A 24,035-nucleotide genomic window follows, 5' to 3' on the forward strand; every position below is an offset into this window, starting at 1 on the left:
CATCAATGGACCTAATGGAGAACACTACGTCTTTGAAGATGCTAATCTCCCACCTTCTTAAGAAGCTTTCCTGGGATGCTACAAACCATCTCTGACTCCTAGCTGCTTTGACACTGCAGGGTCATATGTTCAAGTCAACTGATACTGGACTCCATGATAGAACTCCCCTCTATTTGGCATGGGTGAGGCCACATCTGGAGTACTATATCCAGGTTTGGGCCCCCCACTATAGAAAGGATGTGGACAAATTGGAGAGAGTCCAGCGGAGGGGAACAAAAATGATCAGTGGGCTGGGGCACATGACTTACGAGGAGAGGCTGAGGGAAATGGGCTTGTTTAGTCTGCAGAAGGGAAGAGTGAGGGAGGATTTGATAGCAGCCTTCAACTACCTGAAGAGGGGTTCCAAAGAGAGTGGAGCTTGGCTGTTCTTGGTGATGGCAGATGACAGAACAAGGAGCAATGGTCTCAAGTTGCAGTGGGGGAGGTCTAGGTTGGATATTAGGAAACACTATTTCACTAGGAGGGTGGTGAAGCACTGTCATACATAAAACCTAATTAAGACGGGAGTAACATAATCAGTGTTGGTTCTTCACTGAATCCCACCCAGGATGACTGCTGTGAACATCTGAAACAAAGAAACAAAGACAAAAGGGGAAAGGACTAAGCCCAGGCTGGGAAGGTATCTGGCCTGTGAAAGAAATACCTGGAATTTTAAGATGCAAGCAAGAGCAGCTTATCTTTAAGAACCTCTGGCAATCTGCCTAAAACAACATATAGGGTGAGAAATTACTACTTGTAACCAGTTTATTTAGTATCTTAAGCTTATATTGCGTTTTTGCTTTATTTGCTGGGTAATCTGCTTTGATCAGTTTGATATCCCTTATCACTTAAAATATATCTTTTGTAGTTAATAAACTTGTTTTTGTTTTCTCTAAGACCAGTTTGTAGAATTCATAACTGTGGGGAAGGGCAAAAAGCTGTGCATATCTTTCTCCACATTGAGGAATCAATTAATCAGCTTACGCTGTACAGATCTCTGTGCAATGCAAGATGGTTCAATTTTGGGTTTACACTCCAGAGCGGGTGTGCACTTGAGTGCTGGGCAAATCTCTAGCTGAAGCCTTCCAATGAAGTGCTGATTTCAGTGTCTGAGTCTTTCTGCAGCCGTGTGTGTGCTGGAGGAGGCTTGAGGGCCTCGCTCAGCAGGACAGTGTAAGGGAGCCCAGGCTGGTGGAACAGGCAGGCTCAGTGGTATCCCAGTATATCCTATGGGATCTTTAATTACCATAAATATTAAGAACCTAAGTTTTACATATCTCAATGACATTACCCTTCAGAAATATTGTGCTCCCTAGCTCTACATTGAGACATTGGTTCAGTATTTTCACTGAGGCAAGAATGTTACCTACTGAATCACCAAGCACCTACATACTTCTTGGAGGTCTTTTATCCAGGTACTAATCAGTCCATCCCTTGTTAAGTCATGGGATTTGATGGAATCAAAGGTATAACAAAATTCAACATGTGCTTCCCCCCCAACCCCTGAGACGGTTGGCTTTCTTCCAACATTAGATGAAAAGAAAGAAAAAAGCTCCCCCTACACTCTCTTTTAATGTCCAGTATCAATGGAGCATATAACAGTGGAATGCAACATAATTCATTCATCCTCCTACAGGGGTCAAGACCTTCTACAATATGCTCATGAAACAGTTTTCAAAGTTGCAGATGTGTTGTGTATCCTCCCCCCTTAAGTGTCTTAATAACACTTGAATTTTTGAAGCATATGAATCCAAATCATCTTCTTTCAACTTATCTGAAAGACATTCTCTTTGAAAAATTCAAACAATAGCGACCAATACTTGTGTGGGTTCTCTCTTAATTTTCTTATATGGATTTCTCCTGAGTACCAAATTATTCACCAGCTTCTAACACTCGCTTTGAGGATTTTAAGAACACTACCAATGTCAAAATCTATTAGTCTCTGGTGACTGTTCCAGCTTGATTTTTTTTTTTTTTTTTTTATAAAACAGACCCAGCACTTAATTCTTCTGATGCTTTCTAAAAGCCACTAGTCCTTTAATCTACACGCCAAGCTAAGCATGAATTCCCTTGTAAAGGTCACCTTGCTCGTCTGTCTAATATTATCACACCAAAATTAAAAAATAATGTATTTTTTTTATGTACACATTTATCAAACCCTTCCAATTGCTTTGATTTCACTCAGAACATCTCAAGCGATTTGGGTGAACCAGCTACCAAAGACAAGACTCCCACTCGTGTGGCATGTCTGGGCCCACTGCTGTCAAAGTAGCATCAGTGTTTATGCTGATCAGATCTTGACTGAAAGGTTAATAGGGCACCTAGTAATAAACAATTGTTTCCCCAAAAGAAAAGTACTATTAACACATTTAAAATGTTTTAAATTCCCTCATATCCCTCCTAATGTTCTTTAGTTAACCTTAATTTCTTAACTTTTTGAATACATTCATAATTCTCAAAAAGATGTCTGGGGAGAATTCTTCTGACATGACAGCTTTAAAAATAAATTTAAAAACTCAAACAAGTGTAGTCTTCCTGGCTTAACTGTAGGACCTTTAAAATGAAGGAAATAAAGCCAACCCCTTTTATTATGAAACTCTCACTGAACCACCAGACTAGTCTTCATTTCCAAAGTGAAGTAGCTGCTTTTTCAGGTTATAAGTTTTCAACCCGAATTATACCAGATTTTAAACCTCATGACTAATGAGCTAAGAAAAGAAACTACAGGAAAAAAAAAAGGAGTACTTGTGGCACCTTAGAGACTAACAAATTTATTTGAGCATAAGCTTTCGTGAGCTACAGCTCACTTCATCGGATGCATTTGGTGGAAAATACAGTGGGGAGATTTATATACACACACAGAGAACATGAAACAATGGGTTTTATCATACATACTGTAAGGAGAGTGTGTATGATAAAACCCATTGTTTCCTGTTCTCTATGTGTGTATATAAATCTCCCCACTGTATTTTCCACCAAATGCTTCCGATGAAGTGAGCTGTAGCTCACGAAAGCTTATGCTCAAATAAATTTGTTAGTCTCTAAGGTGCCACAAGTACTCCTTTTCTTTTTGCGAATACAGACTAACACGGCTGCTACTCTGAAACCTGTCATTATACATAAAAAAAGTCTTCTTTTAGTTCTGTACAAGACACAGGATTTACTGGTATTCGTATAGAAAGGTTAATAGTTATTGTATAATACCCTCTTGTGACAGTTGTATTTTCTCATCAGTGGAGAAAGAAAGACAGTCCATCCTCATGTATGCATGCTGTTGCAGGCATAAATACGCATGTGACTCACTAGGGAGTATTGCTGTAAAACATTACAAACAAGCATCTCAAGAAAGGATGAGCACCTACAGAGATCACAATGAAACTAAACTGCCTTTCAATTAGTTTCTTACACATCACACTTCAAGACAAGGGAAACAATACGTACTGAAAAAATATTTTAATTAACCAAAATTATCAGTGTTCTGCTGGATTTTGTGAGTGCCTGTGTTTTCCAAGGTTTGGGTGGTGCTACTTCAGACAGGTGGGTTCTGAATATCAAGACTCTTAAAAAGAGAAAGACAATCATCAAAACCTGAATACCCAACACACAGGTACACACAGATCTCCATGGGTAGACCTTCACTTAACCATATTTTATCCTTCTTTCCGCTGTGTAAGCATCACTCTTCACAAGTGGAAAAGCCAGCCCTGATGGAATGAATCCAGATTCCATTGGGACTAACAACCCCTTAAATCTTCCGCCTGCTCTGACATTAGTCTTTAGCCGTTTGGCAAGGATGACAAGGCCATAAACTTAATGCTCCTTTGTGGGGACTTCAAAAGGAAAACCACTTGTGTGGAAGATTTGTTACTTAACAAAATAAAAAGGAATGGCTCTGTCGACATTAAAATAATGTTAAAAAGTCTTTATAATATGGAAGAATTATAATACTGGTGAAATTAATTTACCACCTAATGCTGTATTTGGACTCTAATTTGAGAAGTAGTGCCAGAAGACTGCAAAGTACCAGTTTTCCTCATGAAAAGCCACACAGAAATTGCTGAATGACAGAGTAGCCAATTTTTAACAAGGCAATAGCTCCAGGACAGAGAAACAGAGCCCAGTCATTCAAATGGAGGTTTATATTTTTTCACAACCATGGTAAGACTTCAGAGAAGAATTAATCATTATCTTACCTGAGTTCTAATGTTGGTCATATATGTGAACATCAAGGGCCCAATTCTCATTTACACTTAAGTTATTTTACACCATTCTGGAAATGCAAAGGGGTCTTAAAGTGGATGCAAATGTAATTTATACCCACTACTAGGCCCCTTTGCATTGCCAGAGTGGTGTAAAGTGGCCTTAGTGTGAATGAGAATTGGGTCCCAAGAGACCTGACTTTATAGGAATGAGAGATTATAGAGAAATCATGTTTTCTAAGGGCACTAGATGTGAAAAAATGTACTTCACTGATATTATTAGTTAGCTATTGCTTTGCCACTACTGCAAGAGTTTGAGAATATCAATCAACTGATTTCCTAAAAAAAGACCTCATTATTTCTGCATTATGAAAAGATAGTGATCTAATCCAGTGGTTCTCAAAGCTGGTCCACCGCTTGTTCAGGGAAAGCCTCTGGCAGGCCGGGCCATTTTGTTTAGCTGCTGCATCCACAGGTTTGGCCGATTGCGGCTCCCACTGGCCGCAGTTTGCCACTCCAGGCCAAAGGGGGCTGCAGGAAGGGCGGCCAGCACATCCCTCAGTCGCGCCGCTTCCCGCAGCCCCCACTGGCCTGGAGTGGCGAACCGCAACCAGTGGGAGCCGCGATAGGCCGAACCTGCGGACGCAGCAGGTAAACAAACCAGCCCAGCCCGCCAGGGGCTTTCCACAGGTGGACCAACTTTGAGAACCACTGATCTAATCTACAGGAAGCCTGGGTTGACTTCCAATATTCTCCAAGGTGCAACAGAGTAGTCACACTAGCTTCTCTTTCGTATCTCACTTTCCAACAGGAGCTTGCTCATACAAGGAGCTTCAAACTGGGAGCTAGAGCAATTCTGGGCTGATCTCACCGCACAGTGCTTCACAGTCAGCAGATTTATATGTAGTGATATCAATAGTTGTTCTGGTGACTTTCAAATTAGCTCTGGAATCCTGGGACATATCAGGGCAAAAACAATAGCTCTGATTTGACCTGTCTTGATTGTTTTTACTTACTTGATTTCCTGGATTGAAAGGATAGTGTGTTCTCATGGAGTGCCACATCTTTTAGTTTCGATTTAAATATTCTCCAAATAATCTCTGAAAGGACAAGATTGCAGTCCTAATCCTCCCTTCTTGTCCCCTCATCACACAAATCCAACCCTGTTCCAGAGCAAAGGCAGTCCCTATCTACAATCAAATAGTCCTATTTCATTAAATCCTGTGCCTCATTATACAGAACATTTGCCCAGATACACTTTTAGTCTGTGCAGTGCATCTGTGAAAGTAGGGAGCTCTATGATCCTTCTAATATAGCTTTTAAAATTAATATACAGTACAATAGACTCAGAGACCCAAATTTATTGGGAAACCACATAACCTACTAATATGCTGTAGGTTATGTGGTTTCCCAATACATTTCTCTAGCATGGCTTTACAGGCCAATATACCACCTTGCCTCTCCACCCCTTCTAAAGGGTCAAAAAACTCCTGCAATAGCTAAAACAATCCTAAGGGATAATGGCCATGTTGGCAATTTGTGAAGCTTTGCCAGGTTCTTAGTCATGGAAAATTATTTTGCTCTTTGTGACTTAACTTTCCATGAGAACAGGTCAATGCCCTTCTTGTTTTACTTGTTCGTCTGTGCACATACCAAACTCTGGTAACAAGTAGATCACTGCCAGTTTTCTTGTTAGACTCTCCTGGACGTTTCTAATGCTAATCTCATTCAGAGATTTGAGGATGCTTCTCGCCATGAAGGATAAATCTTTTCCAGTTTTGTATTTGTGGCACTTGGGGACTGGATTCTTGGCATGGTAGCCTCAAGGTCTAATTCATCATTTGCATACTCTACAACCTTCACTGGGGTTGTATCCACTTACACTAGGACTGAATTTGGGAATCTGTCTTCCTGTTACATCTTTCACAACACCACCACCTTGAATGTCACTGCCACATAGTGCTGTTTTTGGTCTCTCCTACATCCCAACACTTACACGAAAACATTAATGGCTAACATTTCCTAAAAAATCGGGCATCCTAATCCCACTACCTTTCAATGAGATGTTAGACTTCTAAGTGCCTAAGTAATTTTTAACAATGGGGCTTAGGAGTTTTTGAAAATTTTGCCCTACAAATCTAACTTCACAGAGATATGGTTGTATTAATCTCCTTTACTTTACAACAGTAAATAGATTGGCAATCCAAAGAGGTATGTACAAGCCAGTGGGAAAGAAGCTATTAATATCATGCTAGGTAACTGACTGTTTTTACCTGAGTGGGAATACCCATCAGTACAAACTAGTAGTAACAAGCTCAGAAGACTCCTAGATTAATAATTATTAAGGACAGAAGGGACCATTAGATCATTAGTAGGACCTCCTGCATAAAACAGATCATAGAATTTCAACCAGTTACCCCTATAATGAGCCCAGTAACTTGTGTCTGATTAAAGCATATCTTTCAGAAAGTCATCCAGTCTTGATCTGAAGGCTTCAAAAGATGGAAAATCCACCACTTCTCTTAGTAATTTGTTCTAATGGTTAATTAACTTCATTGTTAAAATATATGCCTTATTTCTGATTTGAATTTGTCTGATTTTAACAACCAGGCCTTAGTTATATCTTTCTCCTCTAAGTTAAAGACCCCTTTAATACCTAGTATTTTCTCCCCAGGAAGGTATTTATAAGTTATTATCAAGTCACCTCCCAGGCTACATTTTCATAACTAAACAAATTGAGCTCCTTATCCAGCCATCGAATCATTTCTGTGATTCTTTTTTGCACCTTCTCCAATTTTTCAATATCTTTTAAAAAATGAAGGCACCAGAACTCAATGCAGTATTCCAGTATAGGTCCCGCCAATGCTGTTTAAAGATGTAAAATGATCACCTTACTCCTATTCACTGCTCCCGTTTCTATATCCAAGGATCACATTAGAAATTCTTGCCAAAGGGACCAGCCACGCTGGTATTTATCCACTATGAACTTCTCAATCCTTTTCAGAATTATTGCTTCAGAGTCTCAGGCCCCCATTCCGTATGTGTGGCCTACATTCCTTATTCCTAGAGGTAAAATCTTCCATTTGGCTGTGCTGAAATGCATTTCATTTGAATGGACTCCGTTTACTGAGCAATTCACATCATTCCATGAGAGTTTCCAGACCGTCTCATTTTTTGCCAACAGGCCAATCTTTGTGTCATCTGTAAATTTTATCAACACTGATTTTATAGTTACTTCCACCTCATTGATAAAAATATTGAAATATATTCAAGACAAATCTGTATTCTGAACCATACAAAAATCCAAATGATAAGGTCAGTTTGAAACTTCCCTCTTCCTTATGTTGTTTTTTCCCCGTCTGCTATTAGACTGCAAGCTCTCTCTGTTTCCCTCCTTAAAGAAGTTACTCAAAACATAACAATTCCATGAAACATTCAAGCTCTTTGGGTACACTCTTTCACTCTTTCAGTATGTTCCATCTTCTTCTGTTTGCTTTTGCTTCAGTAGTAACAATAATAATAAAGGTCTAAATCCCATTATTTTTACTTGGTTTTTAGTCAGGCTAACAAATTCTACCCTCCACGGATGGTAGTCTGAAGAAGGACTGAGCCCCATAATTTGATCCATTATTTTTTCCACTAAAATTACCCTAATAAACGCTGCTGTAAGCAGTTAGGTTTTTGGAACTAAACTACAGTTAATAAAATTTTCCCCTTGCAAAAGTAAACCCACTTAACTGGTATTTTGCTGATATGCAGGTTTATATTATTGAAGTCATCTCTCAAGTGCAAATAGAGATGATCTGATACAAAACATGTAATAATCTAAGATTTCTAGATGGGGGAAATAAAGAACAAGGAGATCTGACTCTATTCCACTGATACATGTGTGCCAAATGCCAATGAGGACATGGAGCAATAAAGGGAAGCGATATTTCATAAAAAGGATAGTTCAGGTAGAAAGAAAATGATTGGTTTATGGTTATTATGTTTCTTGAGACTGGTGGAAGTAGGAGGGACAAAAATTGTCCTTAAAGCATACGGCAGGAAGATTGATAATGGTAATGATAATTGATAAAAACCTTTGCAAATAAATACCAAGGAGTATGAAATCTAGCCTAACACTACACCACCCCAGACAATAGCTCAATTTCCTCTTACTTTCCAGGCTATCTAGTCACTGGACAATTTGAATCCTGTTTCCAGAATACACCAAGCTGAAAGCTACTAGCCTTCTGTCCTTGGATAATAAGTTTATAAATGTCAAAATTTTTGGATCTGATGAGTAGATGAAACAGCCCCCTGCTGAGCAATGAGCATATTTACCATTCAGACAGTAAGGTAGCAATGCCTGTTTCTGCGGCCTGCAAAGGAAGGCATGCTGATAACTTCAAGGAAGGAATAAGGAACTGTTTTACCATCTTGTTCATTCAGCACATATTTGAAGAAAAAAAATATCATGATGGACAACCTTCCCTTGAGAATCTTCACGTTTAATTGTTACCACAGTATATAATGCTTCTCTGGGATCACTGTATTAGCTACTCTGTGCTACTGCCCACAATGAGTGAAAGAATGAAGAGGAAGAAATATTCCAACTATAGCAAAGGAGAGAGAATGCTTTTATGTCTCTGAAACATGGCTGAAAATCTAATTTAACTGAATACCAGGCCAATATACTACTGGTAAATGGACATCACTTATTTTGTGCTGCTAATTTTGTGCTCTTATCTTTCATTAAAAAAAGTAATTCTAGCTAAACTCAGTTGAACAGCATAAAACTCCTGATATTTTAAAGCTCTTTGGAACAATTACTTTGATGGGAACCCTTGACAGTTAAATGACTTCGTTAAATGAATGTTATAGAAGACACAATGATTTTTAGTGAAATATTGAATTTAACCACAAACGAGGAAAAACAGTCATAAGCGCAGTGGGTGCATTTGAATAATAATGTCTTGTTTATAAAGCTCAGTGGATTTTATATTTTCTGATAATCAGGCTATTAACTAGTTAGACCAAGTTGAGATTTCTCTACATTCTTGTTTGGTTTTCACTTTTTTTACTGTTTGTTAATCTAGAAAGCAAATAAGGAGGTTTGAACAATGTATGTGGTATAGTAGTTGTACAGCATTTTATTGCAAAGCAATCACATGATGTAAATCAGACTTCATTCCTCATCTTATATATCCCTGCTTGTTTTCTCAGCAGGATTTTTAAGAAGGAAAAAATTCACCCAAAAGACAAACCTGATGCTTACACGGGGCCTGATTTTGTAATATTTAGTGACAGAAAACTCCTTCGGACATTAATGTGCAATTTTCATGTTTTCAATACAATGTGCATTATTTATTCTACAACATTCTCCACATAGCTATGATTCCCTTTTTTATTCACTTACAAGATGTGAAATGGCTTTTACATGTTTTCTCATGACTATCTCAGGAAACCAGTACTGAAATGATAAAACTGTTTCAGTTCTTTTTTTTTTATTGCACTGCAGCACGAGAGAGAGAGAGAACAAGGTAGTATTCTTATGATCCTGAAATCCCTCTTATTATAAAACTTTATTTGATGGGGAGGAAATGAAGTTGAAAACAATTCACTATGAGTACACTTCCCTGTAGGTTTAAAAGGGAAAATGCTGAAGAAATGAGGCTGAAAAATAGGAATGCTATGTATTCAGTTTCTCTGCTGAAATGAGGTGGAATGACTGTTTCACAGTAGAAAGGCCATCTACAGACATGAAGGCAATATTTATTGAGAACTTCAGCCCTGTTTAAAGCTTTTAATTCCCTTGTCTGACACTGAAAGCATGGGAAAATATTGCAGTTGTAATACTGGAAACTTGTTAGGAAACAGGAGACTTCAGGTACATAACAAATTGATGAAATGAGATCTTTGGTGGAGTATTACTCAAACAAGATAACTGAATGAGTGACAGCTATCCAGACCGGCTATGAGATCATGAAATCCCAGTTAGCTCAACTTTCCAGTTTTAGCTCCTGATATTTTTATTCCTTTATCCCCAGCAGTTATCCTGACTCTCCTCTAGGTTTCTGCCCCCACTTCCCTCATCTCTCTCTTGCCTAAAGCAGTATTGGTACAGGTCTCCTTGGAACACAACTTGCAGCACACAGCATTCACCATCACTTTTTTACTGATGCATTCATTCATGCTAATTTACTTGGAACCTGCTTCCATCATATTCCACATCCTCCACACTTAAAGAAACAGCTGCTTTGAATAAAGTTCTCTTTGGCTTGGTGCAAGAAGTATTCACCCTGATACATTATTACTTCAAACAATGTTGGACCGTTGGCATGTGCAGCTATAGCATCTTCAGGGTATACAGCATTTCCCCTCTGATGATGACAATGATGATGATAGGGGTATTTCAGCCACACAAAGAAGAACAGTTAGGGACTTATGTATACAAAGTTAATTATTTTCTCCTGAGAATTTTTAGAATGTTTGAAAAACTACAGTAGTATCTCTAGCTTTAAACATCAGCAAAGGTTCATTGAACAGGCTGACATGCTATTTCATGTGGGGAAAAGAAACTGCTTTTAGTCTAGATTCCCAGCTAATGAATCTGGGGATCCTGAAGTCTGCATTTACTAAGAGACATCTGCCGCACATATAGGTTGGTCCTTTGCAGCTCCATAAAACATAGGTGAAAAAGTTAGCCTGGTTTCTTACAGCTGCTATGCAACAATGACAAATCTCCAGATACTCACAGATGTAGAAATATTCCCGGCCTGGCCTGAACTCAAATCCTAGTGAGAAAGGTGTGAAGAGCTGGAATTTTTCTGAGAACTTCAGTGGTCCATTCGGGGAATGAGGCCGATTACATTCCCACCTCTTGAATCCTTTGGAGGTGTGATCGCAGGAGCTGTAGCCATCGAAGTTCACCATGTAAAGAATGTAGCGTTCAGTCTTATCTTCTGGCACTGAATCCTCATAGTGAGGGCAGAACACATCCAAATAATCATTGATGCAGACATCAATGTGGTAGTCACCCCTCTGGAATCTATAATTAAATGAAACACGAAGACAAAAGATAGAGTTAACTCAGGATACTTAGTTACAGATTTTCTCTTTCGAGAATGATAATGTCATTACTTCCACGTCATTTCACTTCAGCCACATCATTCACTTTTCAAAATAATCCTGGCCAAATTCACTTCTGGTGTAAATGGATGCTACTCTGTTGACATCAGCAGAGTAGCACCTCCTTATGCAGTACCATGATCATTCACACTTTTATTCCTTCAGCATGTAGAATTATCTTCTTGCTAAGATACACTAAGTTAAAGTGTATTTTCTCCTGTGGTTTTCTGAACAGGTTTTTTTTTAAATTTAAAATTAAGCAAAAAGAGGAAAAGAAAGAAAATGCACTAGGTTCACCAAATCAGTCTCACTATACACATCAACACAGACACACACAAAATCACCAATCCAGCAGTAATCACTTATGTGCTGCAAGCTGATTTGGCTAAAAATACTTAAATTGACTACAGTAGCACAACTACGTTTACTTTTTTCTTCATTACTGGCAACACTTTGTCAAGATGGAAGAAAAGCCTGGATTGCTTTTTAAAGATATTTGAAAAGCAGTGTAACTCCGCTGCCAAAGTACACAGAGGACATATTGCTACATTCAGATAAAAGCATTCTGGGATATGAATTATCAGCACTCAGCCTAACCTGACAGTTCTGAATGAGAGCCAGATGAGAAATGTAGTGTAAGGCAGTGGCCCAGATGCACTCCTTTATATTATTATTACTGAAGATTCTTTAGACATTGAAAGGAGGAGGTTTAGCAAGTGTCACTTACTTTGACTTTCTAATGCCTGGCATGATTTGTGGAAGAAACTATGAGAAGGAATTCAACACCTTCACGTGAGCCCACCCTGATACATTTAAAGATTCCATAATCGAACATCTGTAAGTCTGTCAATGGATGTGAACTTCTCCTAGGGCAATTCGTGCAACCAAACATTGATCCATTCCACTTCAGGCTGACTGCTCATCACTACTTGTGGCTACTTTCTTTGACTGCTACAGTTGTCAAGTGCACCACAGAATGATAAAGGGATAATGACAGGTTTAACTATAATACTTCTTTTCAGTTGAAGGGCATATTTTAAATACCTGACGGGCTTGAAATCTGTCACCTGGGTCCTTCTACCTAATTTCAGAGAAAAGCAATGATCTGCTGGTCCTCCAAGGAAATATTCAGAGCAAACTATACATTTTCATATTCCTACACTAATTTTGCTTCAATAATAGATTTTTAAAGGAAAAAGCCTGATATAGCTGTAGAATTCTTGCCAACGCACAGCCCTGTGGTTTCCTCCTGTCATACGAGAAAGTCTTTTTGAACTACAGTCATTTCAAACAAAAACTCATTTAAAATTATTAGTTGTATCCTAGAGGTTACAAACAGGGATATCTTGTGTGTATACAGAAACCCAATTTCCCCAACAATCTCCTTATTTATAGTTGTTCTAAAATTCCATTTTTAATTACTAAAGAAGAGTGAGTATGTGCCCTACCTGGCTTTAATTATTGCACATGTGTAACATCAACAGACCCCAGTTGTCAGTGGGTGGGATCAAACCAGGGAACTCTGGAGCTTAATGCATGAGCCTCTACTGCATGAGCTAAAAGCCAACTGACTGTTAGGTAAGCTGTAGAGCTGACTCATTTTATCTCTCTCCTTAAGTGGTCTCAGTGCCACTAGATGGGACAGACCACCACAACCAGAAGGTGTGTGGGATACACATGCAGACACTGCAAACTTTCCTGCACTGTTATTCACCAGGTTCCTTGGTACTAGACCTCTCCCAAATAGAGAGGGACAATTATGGTTTAGGGATGAGAGCTATTGTGCTTAAGAACTAAGGCTATGGTAATGGGTATCATATAAATAAAGAGATAGACTAATAAAAAATCTGTGATCTAAACTTCATCTCTACTGGGAATGAAAGAGCTGCTCCACCTAATATTATACATGTTGAAATTGTCCAATCCCTTTCTAGTGGTGTCCTTCCATTTTATTCCTTTGAACAACAACAACAAAAATTCATGACCTAACTTTTCTCCTCGACCATTACTTTTTAACAGAGATGACCTCAGTGCTTAATTTGTAATGAAAGAGGTGCTGGGGCTCAAGCTGGGTGGCCAAAGAGCAGTAGCTGCTGGTTGGGTATCCAGCTCAGAAGGCAGCGCAGCTATCAGCAGCAGTGCAGAAGGGTGGCATGGTATAGTGTATTCCAGTGCTGCTTTCAGAGCTCGGTGGCTGGAGAGCAGCGGCTGCTGGATGGGAGCCCAGAGGTGCCAGGGCCATTAACTGCCAAGCCTAGAGGAGGTCAGGCTCAGGCCCGGCAAAAATTAAGCCCTGGCTGAACTTCCTTCTACATCTACAAGTCATGGACCATATGGTCTTCTTCAAACTCTTCAGTTTACTCCCATGTCACTAATATAGACAGCTGGAAACAGAAAGCCTTGAAGGAAACACCAACTGCAAAGCATATTTGCAGCTGAAGTCATTTTTTTCATCTTGGTGTTTTTTTAATCACTTTTCCCTACAGTGTCTGTACTTTCATTCCATAATCATTTTCTATCACCAAAAAGCATTCACATTTAAATGTCTGAAAAAGTAAGAAGATGGTGCATATTTAAAGTGATGTAAATTGGTCTTTAGCTGATATTGCTGGCTCAGCAGTGAACCTGCTTCAGGGAAAACATATACCAGATATTTTATCAAGCAACTCCATAAATATAGTAACAGCAATACCGAAAGGAGACAGAATGGATATTAGAGAGGAAGGAAGCAGACAGGACATTTATTCCCTCTCCTGTAATGTTCTGAGGGATCCAGTAACCAAGTTAATGTGAGTCCAAGCTAAGTGGAACAGAGGCTCACTAGATTTTCAAAACTTATTTTATATTTACCAAAGAAGTTACATAATTTCCAACATGCCTATCAGAGTATATTAAGACTACATTCTACCTTCTTCAATTGCCATATTATGCTCAGAAAGGGAAAACAAAAAGAGAAAGGACACTTCTTGTATTAAAAAGTTAAGTATGCTGATTAGTAACTGGCTAAAAACTAGAAGATGAAACTGCCCCTAAAGCACCCTAAACTGAATCCAAAGGGAATATATTTGACAGTTACCAGCTTTAAACCTAATATTATTAGTGTAAAACCAATAGAGTGAGACAAAGCTTTGGCTTTAAATAAAAGCATATATCAGCTCCTGTTAGCCAACTGCTTGTAGAACGCGGCAACACAGAGAGGGGGGGTGGAATTAGTTTACAAATATGTTTTGAGAAATGATGAGAAAAACAGCAGCCTGTGTTTATGTCATAACAAGCATCTTCCTCCTCCCCCACTTCTGTTGTTCCTTTCAGCTCAGAATGTAAACCTTATGCTCTCCTACTGTCTCTCCCCAAACCAGAGATGTTCTATTACTTTTCCTTACGTCAGCCCTGATCCTGCATTGGGATCCACTCATGTAGACCCCCGTACCCAATTAGAGGTCGTAGGGGAGAGGTTCATGGTCACAGACCCAAGACAGGATCTGGAGCTAGATTAAGGAGAAAGCAGCCAGCGGGGAGGGAAAAGAGGGGGAAGGTGGACCCTGCAGCCAGGAGGGTTCTGCAAATATTCCTTTTGTCGATAATGCCAATTTTCTTTTTATGCTTTCTCTTACACACAGCAAAACATGTCTATCCTTCAAACAATTAACCTTTATTTTCTGTCTCGTAACATTCATTCAGTGCCATGGAAACTTACATACTACTGAATTGGCTAATAGGTTGTAAGGTGGAAGAGGCATTAGACACACAAAAACAGATAGTTAAGTACCTTCCAACCCAAAATTTCTCCATAACCTACACATACCAGATCATTACACAAAACTTATGCTGATACCACTATAGAATAGTTGGGAGAAACAACAGACAAAAGGATACTTCATTTCTCAGATGCCTCCTGTTTTTGTTTTTGTAATCCTCAACACTAGGAATTCAGGACATGGTGAAAAAGCTGCATGACAATTTAAATGACAAACATCATGATGACAAAAATCTTTTGAACCTAATTCTGGTGCCTGCTTATCCATTAATGCAAATTCAAGCACACAGTCTCTGCACATGCATTTTTTCACAATTATAAATTCCGAAGCATATGCAAGCCTCATCTTGAATGTAATAACTTTATTGGCTACTGAAATAAGAAATGATTTATTTAACTAGATATTTAGACTGAAATAATATTTTGCATGCTGCTTTACTTCACTTTCTTTTCGTTCTTTCCTTCTTTAAATAAACAATGTAAAAACCTGGTTTAAAAAATAGCGCAACTGACATTAATTGCCCATTATCATATAGATGAATAAAAAACTGCATTAGCTTTTGCTTGTTGCTTCTCGCATACAAATTATATCAGTCATATCCTTTCTTAAGTACATATTCTACTGGCAGCTCCTGTATTTCAAACTGAGTGCACAGGAAACACCTCCTTCTGTAGTATCATCCCTTCCTTCACTCAGAGGAATTTGTTCTCTCAAATGGATGAAAGGTCTTTAATTTTAACAGGAATTTAGTTCATGAATGTTGAAATTCTAGTCTTGATTATAGCCCCAGGAGTAGTCAATTGCAGATGGTGGCCCTGATTCTCTGTTACTTATGCAAAGTGGATGTTACCAAATCAGAAGATTAAAACACCCATTTGTCCTAGTGTTACTGATGACACAAAGTGCAGGGCAACAGTGAATCAGGCTCAATGAACCAACAAATTCTTAACATAAATTTAACAGGAGAGTGGAAAAGAAAGAAAGATGAAATGAATGAACTAACTGGGCTTTGTCAGAAACAAAACAGTAGAAGGTTTTTGTTTTGAGAGTTGAATGTACATTTGGGTATTTCTGTATGAAATAATACAGTACAATCTCAGGCAAAATTAAATCCTTTTTGAAGAGATATTGATGTCTACTATGACAATGTTTTGATGTCCTTCAGATGTATTTGATGTATGTATCTACCCTAAGCAGCACTGATCCCTTTTACAGGTGTGCTGTACTACTTATAATGACACAATCAACACATTATCAGTGGCTTAATCAACTCATAAGAAACAGATTTATTCAAAGCCTTTTAACATCCAAAATTAAACTCCTACTTCCATTGAATTCTGGTGGAAGCATGGTAACTCATAACAGGAAAACCTATGTCTATTTATTCTTTGTTCTTTTAAACAGTCCCCCCAAGACCCATATTTGATCTACCTTAAAATTTCTATAATGTGATGGGGAAGGTTTCATGCTTGCTAATAACTTCAGGGGTTAATAATATAATTTTATTGCTGTGAATTTATTTTAGAGCTGCTATTTTTGTGGCACCCATTAATGCTTTTCTGCTGCCTTTAATGGCTTTGTCACAACATTTAATAAACTCTGTTCATATAGCTGTGCTGACATCATAACTAATTCTGATGCACAAACAATGAAGTAATCAAAGAGCTTTTTTAATTTCAGCTCCATTCAAACCAGAAGAATATTCAGCATTTTCCAGATGCTAAGAAAAGTGTGTATAATAAAATAAGTGACATTTTAGGGCATCTAAAAGTGTATTCCCAACCTCAGAAAGCAAACAAACAAAAATGAAAGTAATAAAGAAGATTTTACCATGATCTTTTGGTCCTATATGTTACAATTTCACAAGTTAGGAGAAGTTCAAATATTATGAGAAAAAAATATTAGGAGACAAAATAATGACTGACAGAACGAACAGGGGAAATGACCATCAAGACTGTTCTTCAAGCAATGCCACAAAATCATGCCTAGACAAAGAGGCAACTTAAGTACATGAAGCAAAGTGCAACTTATTGTCATTAAGTCCTCTATTAAATTATCATTTATCGGGGGTAATTAAACACTGGGAAAGGATGTCAGACTAATTGTTAGATTATGATAATTACATGTCTTTGCTATGATGCAGCTGATCAAATTAAGACATGGTCACATGCATTCAGCTAAAGCTGCTCTGCAATTGTGAGGCTTCTGTGAGAAGACAGGCACCCAAAAGATTGTGCCCAAGCCTCTACTTTCATTGGCCCATTTCCATCACAATTACGCAGCTGAGCAGAATCCAGTCCCTGCACTTGAAAGTTCATCAGACTTCAAATTACTGTTTTACAACAGACTACAACAATCTATCGCCTTCGCAGTAAAACTGATACAGTCTTCCTGCCTTTTCACTTTGTACAAATGTGCCAGGGACCTAACTTCACCTCTTATTCCTGCTGCCTTCCCGCACTGGCAGCAAAATATGGAATGGGGAGTTCCTTGGAATGGGGGAAAGACGAGAAAGCACAGTGGCATGGTACAGAACAGAATAGCATTAAGCTGGACTTCAAGAGCACAGGGCCAGTTTATATAGTTTGCCTTCCCTTTGGAATTCATCCTCTTCCCCCTGGTTATCAATTGCTCTGTTCATTGTAGACATTTTATTTTTTTGTTAAACAGCAAGTTTATCCTTCTGATAAACTGCCAACATATATGGAACATTATGCTACATGCTAAAACTGACAGACAACTTATTTAAAGAGACGGGGAGTGGGAAGAAAGAGGAGAGCAAAGCTAACTCGACTTTTGGCTTTTAATCAAAGGAACACATTTAAACTGAGCAGTCCTGAGGGTTGAAACTGACCCTCCACACTGAGAAAACTATAGTCAGCAGGATGAGGTTTGTATTTGTGGCATTACATCTGAGACACCATTAAATAAAAGAGAAAGGGGTGAATTTGAGCAGAAAAGTAATATATCCTATTTTGTTTCCTCTTATGTATAAGTATAATGTCTTCAGATAGCATATTCTATGCAAATTCCATTAAAAGCACTAAGCTCTCAAAAAACTTTCCCAGTCTCAGTGCTGCATATGAAACTATGGCTACATTAAAGCAACTACCAATGGCACCGGACTTCTTTTTAAAAGCTGTTTATTAACTAAGCAAAAATGTGTCTGCTCCATTTACTATTAATATAGCCTCCTCACACTCATAACTATGTTTATTTGTACAGCTGGGTCCTATATTGTCTTTTTATAGCCAGCTCTGCAAAAAGATATATATGTAATGATAATGCAATCATAAAAAATAGAAACTAATTGCTCTTTCCTAAGAAAACATCAGAGGGAGGGGGAAACAAAAATCAACATTTATTTCCCACCTATAAATCTGAGTGCACTAGGAATGCTCAAGTCCTGCAACACCTTTACCCACTTAACTTCACAGCCTTTCCACACTGCCTATTGATGATGTGGACATTTTTCATTCCTTTTAACAACACCGTCCTCTCTCAAAGTCTGCATCTGAAAAAGAACTTTGGTTCAAAGTAAACACACATGCCCTCTTTTTCATCTCTAAGAATTTTTGTTCTGTTAAAGCCTGTGAAGCGAAGCACTTGTCTGGTCTGTGGGGCTTCAGTGGCACAGTCATGCCAAGACATGAGGACAATAAAGCAGGAGAGTGAAGAGGGACACCCTCATGCTGTGTGGAATGTCAGAATGGATCCCAAAGAGGTCAGACTCCCATCCTCAGTTTCTTCCCGTTCTGACAGCTTTAATCCCTGAAGCTGCAGCCTCTACCTGTTTATTGATTTTTTCATTGCTGTGGGCATTTAACTTACTGAGCCAGATGGAGCGGGAAGGAGGAAGGGAGGGTAGAGGAGGTGTTGTTATTCTGTCAAAGGGGTTATTTAGCCCTGTTCTATACTACGGGGTTAGGTTGAATTTAGCCAAATTAGGTCTATTTTAAAATGAATGCATCCACATAACCAACCCCATTCCGTCGACCTAAATGGCTCTTCACATTGACTTTGGTCTGGGAGTGCTGCTAAAATCAACCTTGCTGGGTCGAATTTGGGTAGTGCAGACACAATTTGACAGTATTGGCCTCCGGGAGCTATCCCAAAGTGCTCCAATGTGACTACTCTGGACAGCACTTTGAACTCCGATGCACTAGCCAGGTACACAGGAAAAGCCCCAGGAAATTTTGAATTTCACTTCCTGTTTGGTCAGCATGGCGAGCTCAGCAGCACAGGTGACCATGCAGTCCCCGCCAGAATCACAAACGAGCTCTAGCATGGAGCAAACGGGAGACACTGGATCTGATTGCTGTATGGGGAGAAGAATGTGTGCAGGCTGAACTCCAATCAAAAAGAAGAAATGCTAATATATATGCCAAAATTGCACAGGGCATGGTGGAGAGAGGCTACCACATGGACACACAGCAGTACTGCATGAAAGTTAAGGAGCTCAGGCAAGCCTACCAAAAGACAAAGGAGGCAAACAGTCGCTTCGGGTCAGAGCCCCATACATGCCGCTTCTATGATCAGCTGCATGTCATTCTATGGGGGACCCTACCACTTCCCCACCACTGTCCGTGGACACCTGCAAGGGGGGAGTCTCACATAACAGGGAGAAGGAGGAGGAGAATGCGCAGCAAGCAAGCGGTGAATCTGTTCTCCCTGGCAGCCAGGACCTTTTCATCACCCTGGAGCCAATACCCTCCCAAGGCGGGATCCCCAACCCTGAAGCCGGAGAAGGCACCTCTGGTGAGGGCACATTTGTTAACTACAGTACAGGGTTTAAAAGCAATAGTGTTTAATATTTGATTTTCCCTGAAGAATTGGGATGCATTCACAGCCAGTATAGCTACTGGAAAAGTCTGTTAACGTGTCTGAGGATGGAGCAGGAATCCTCCAGGGACATCTCCATGAAGCTCTCTTAGAGGTACTCTGAAAGCCTTTGCAGAAGGTTTCTGTGGAGGGCTGCCTTATTTCGTCCTCCACAGTAGGACACTTTACCACGCCAAGCCAGTAGCAAGTAGTCTGGAATCATTGCAGCACAAAGCATGTCAGCAAATGGTCCTGGGTTTTGGTCACATTCAAGCAACATTCGGTCTAGATCTTTCTGTGTAAGCCTCAGGACAGTAAGGTCATTCATTGTCACCTGGTTGAAATAGGGGAATTTTTGTAAGGGAACATTAAAAGGACCCCATTCATGCTGGGCTGTTTGTGCTTGGCTAAAAGGGAGAATAGCCACGCAGTGGGGGGAAGGGTGAAGGGATCATCCCAGAGAATAGCCACGCGGTGGGGTGGGGGGAGGTGCGTGCTGCACATCCACCTGAAAACTGCAGCATCTCCTTTTAGATGCGAAACCCAACTGGCATTGCTTGCTATGGGAAAAGGGGGGCACTGCGGTTTGAAACCATTCCCATATGTTCTGAAGGCGTAAGAAGCCAATCCCGCATACCCTTTGGCTTACCATGGCTGCCTGGAAACTTAATTCTGTTGCCCAACCGTGTGTCATGTGTCACCATACCAGCAAGCGGTCAATATAAAAGGCAAACTGCAACCTTGTACCTAAAGCACATGTGCTGTCTAGTGTGAATTGCTTGATTCACTGTGAAAGAGTCTCCCTTTTGTTCTCAGAAATGTATCATCTTAAATTTTATGCTCCCTTTTTATACCCCCACAGCTGCAAATGTTTCTATGCTCTCCCTGTCATCTCCGTCTCTGAGGTTATTGCAGATTAGAAGGCGAAAAAAATGCACTCGCGATGACACGTCTTCCGAGCACATGCAGCACAGGTGACCATGCAGTCCCCGCCAGAATCTGATAGGGCACAGCTTACGAGGCATTCAGTGGCAGAGGCCAGGAAAGCTTTAAGTGACTGCGATGAGCAGAAGCAGGAGGCAATGCTGAGGCTAATGTGGGAGCTAATGGACATGATGAGGCATCTGGTGGAGCTGTAGGAAAGCCAGCAAGAGCAGACGCCCGTTGCATCCATTGTATAAATGCCTGGCCTCCCCCCCAGCTTCCATATTCTCCTCACCCAGACGCCCACGAATGCGGGGGGGGGGGAGGGCGGGAGGAGGCTCCAGGCACCCAGCCACTCCACTCCAGAGGATGGCCCAAGCAACAGAAGGCTGTCATTCTAACAGTTTTGATTTGTAGTGTGGCTACAATAAGCAATGTGAGGTTTTTCATAGGAGTGGGTGGGTGAGATTCTGTGGCCTGCGCTGTGCAGGTCGGACTAGATGATCAGAATGGTCCCTTCTGACCTTAGTATCTATGAATCTATGAATGTGGCCTTGTCCTTCCCTCCTCCCCCACCCCACCCAGGCTATCTTGTCACTTATCTCAATTTTTTTAAGTTAAGAAAGAAAGAATGCATGGTTTCAAAACAATAGTTACTTTATTTCCTTTGCCAGCTGTGATCGAAGGGGGGAGGGTGGTTGGCTTACAGGGAATTAAAATCAACAAAGGGGGTAGGTTTGCAGAAAGGAGAAACACACACAACTGTCACACTGTAGCCTGGCCAATCATGAAACTGGTTTTCAAAGCCTCTCTGATGCGCAGCGCGCCTACCTGTGCCTTTATAATCGCCCTGGTGTCTGGCTGCTCAAAATCAGCCACCAGACGATTTGCCTCAACATTCCACCGTGCCATAGATGTCTCCCCCTTACTCTCACAGATATTACAGAGCACACAGCAAGCAGCAATAATAATAAGAATGTTGGTGGCGCAGAGGTCTAACCTAGTCAGCAAACAGCGCCAGCGAACTTTTAAACGTCCAAAGGCACATTCTACCACCGTTCTGCACTTGCTCAGCCAATAGTTAAACTGTTCCTTACTACTGTCCAGGCTGCCTGTGTATGGCTTCATGAGCCATGGAAGCAAGGGGTAGGCTGGGTCCCCAAGGATAAATATTGGCATTTCAATATCTCCAATGGTAATTTTCTGGTCTGGAAAGTAAGTCCCTTCTTGCAGCTGCTCAAACAGCCCGGAGTTCCTAAAGATGCGAGCATCATCCACCTTTCCTGGTCATCTCACCTTGATGTCAGTGAAACGGCCCTTGTGACCCACCAGTGCTTGCAGCACCATTGAGAAGTATCCGTTGTGGTTTACATACTGGTTGGCAAGGTGGTCTGGTACCAAGATAGGGATATACATTCCATCTATTGCCCCACCACGCTTTGGGAACCCCATTGCAGCAAAGCCATCCAGTATGACTTGCTCATTTCCCAGAGTCACTACTCTTGATAACAGAACGTCAGTGATTACCTTGGCTACTTGGATCACAGCAGTCCCCACAGTAGATTTGCCCACTCCAAATTGATTCCCGACTGACAGGTAGAAGCCAGGCGTTGCAAGCTTCCACAGGGCTATCGCCACTCGCTTCTCAACTGTCAGGGCAGCTCTCATCTTGGTATTCCTGCGCTTCAGGGTGGGGGAAAGCAACTCACAAAGTTCAAGGAAAGTGGCCTTATGCATGTGAAAGTTTCGCAGCCACTGTGAATCATCCCATACCTGCAACACTATGAGGTCCCACCAGTCTGTGCTTGTTTGCCGGGCCCAGAATTGGCGTTTAACAGTATCAACCAGCCCTACTGCCATCATGATGTCTCAATTGCCACAGCCCGTGCTTTCAGGAACATGTGTGCCCATGTCCTCCTCGTAATCGTTCTCGTGCTGGCGTCTCTTATCCAGGTACTGCACATACTGCAGGATAATGCGCAAGGTATTTACAATGCTCACAACAGCAGCGGTGAGCTGAGTGGGCTCTATGCTTGTTGTGCTATGGCATCTGCATGGGTAACCCAGGAAAAAAGATGCAAAACAATTGTCTGCTGTTGCTTTTAAGGAAGGAGGGAGGGGAGACTGACAACATGTTCCCAAAATCACCTGCGACAATGTTTTGACTTGACATTGTGAGTTGACGCTAGCCACGGTATTGAGGACCCACTCCACTGACTTAATGTGCTTAGTGGGGACATACGCAATCGACTGTATAAAATTGATTTTTAAAGATCGAGTTCTATAAAATGAACCTAATTTCATAGTGTAGACATACCCGTAGATTTACAGATTAAACTTCAGTGCTGATGACCTGAGTCACACAAACTGCAGGGTACCACACCAAAGCAGACACTCAAGTCAGTCTGGGTTTCCAAACAGAGTCTTTATCTAGATTGTGGAACCATAATGCCTGAGACAATGCCAGCCTCTTTGCTAGGTTGATTTGTGGACATGTGCTCATGTGGATTTCCCAATTACTTTTGTTCATATTAGTTCTATCCAGTAATGGTACTCATGGCCTGGCACTCAACATTTATTCCAATTTATCTGCGGTGGAATGTGAAGCTGATAATTAACATCCACACATTTCTATACATTGCCTTCAAAATACTCACCACTCACAATATCCTCTCAGTCACACTCACTCCCCTGCAGATATTCAAGGTTTTCCTTTTATAGTATGTGTAATACAAACTTACTTGCAAACACAAGATCCACATCAATATTCATGTCCCACCTAGGCCATTTCAACAAACCTGTTTATTAACTGGCAGATTTATTTTTTTTTAAATGAACATCATGGTCTGCGTCTCAGTTTTCAGGCACACTAACATGCATGCTTTAGGATCAGCTGAGATTAGGGGGCAGAATTCCCCCATTCAAAGTTAACATTGAGGAGGGTTTTAAATTAAACTGGGCAAATACAGGGCACTAATAATTATAAGTTATTGTTAAACAGTCCAGATTTGCACTGCATAATAACATATGTTGACCATGTGTCTAACCTAGAAGCTGCAGTCTATCAGGCTTGATAGAATGTGATTCCATGATTCGTATTGATTAATCCTGCCTGAGGCATGCACTGACATCTATTAATGGATATGGAGAACAATGCCCCATTTGCCGAAAGGTCTTGTTT

The 24,035-nt window shown here is 40.4% G+C and overlaps 1 protein-coding gene across 2 annotated transcripts in view; it reads right to left on the reverse strand.

Annotated features, from left to right (window-relative positions):
- Positions 1-24,035, reverse strand: part of EFNA5 (ephrin A5) — a 271,716-nt gene that overhangs the window by 44,014 nt on the left and 203,667 nt on the right. For both annotated transcript variants that reach the window (XM_038403325.2, XM_038403324.2), the window contains exon 2: positions 10,979-11,271. In XM_038403325.2, coding sequence (XP_038259253.1) covers positions 10,979-11,271 — 293 coding nt within the window. The remainder of the gene's footprint in view (positions 1-10,978; positions 11,272-24,035) is intronic.

This window comes from Dermochelys coriacea, chromosome 5 (genome assembly GCF_009764565.3).
Source record: "Dermochelys coriacea isolate rDerCor1 chromosome 5, rDerCor1.pri.v4, whole genome shotgun sequence".
NCBI classification, from domain to species: Eukaryota; Metazoa; Chordata; order Testudines; family Dermochelyidae; genus Dermochelys; species Dermochelys coriacea.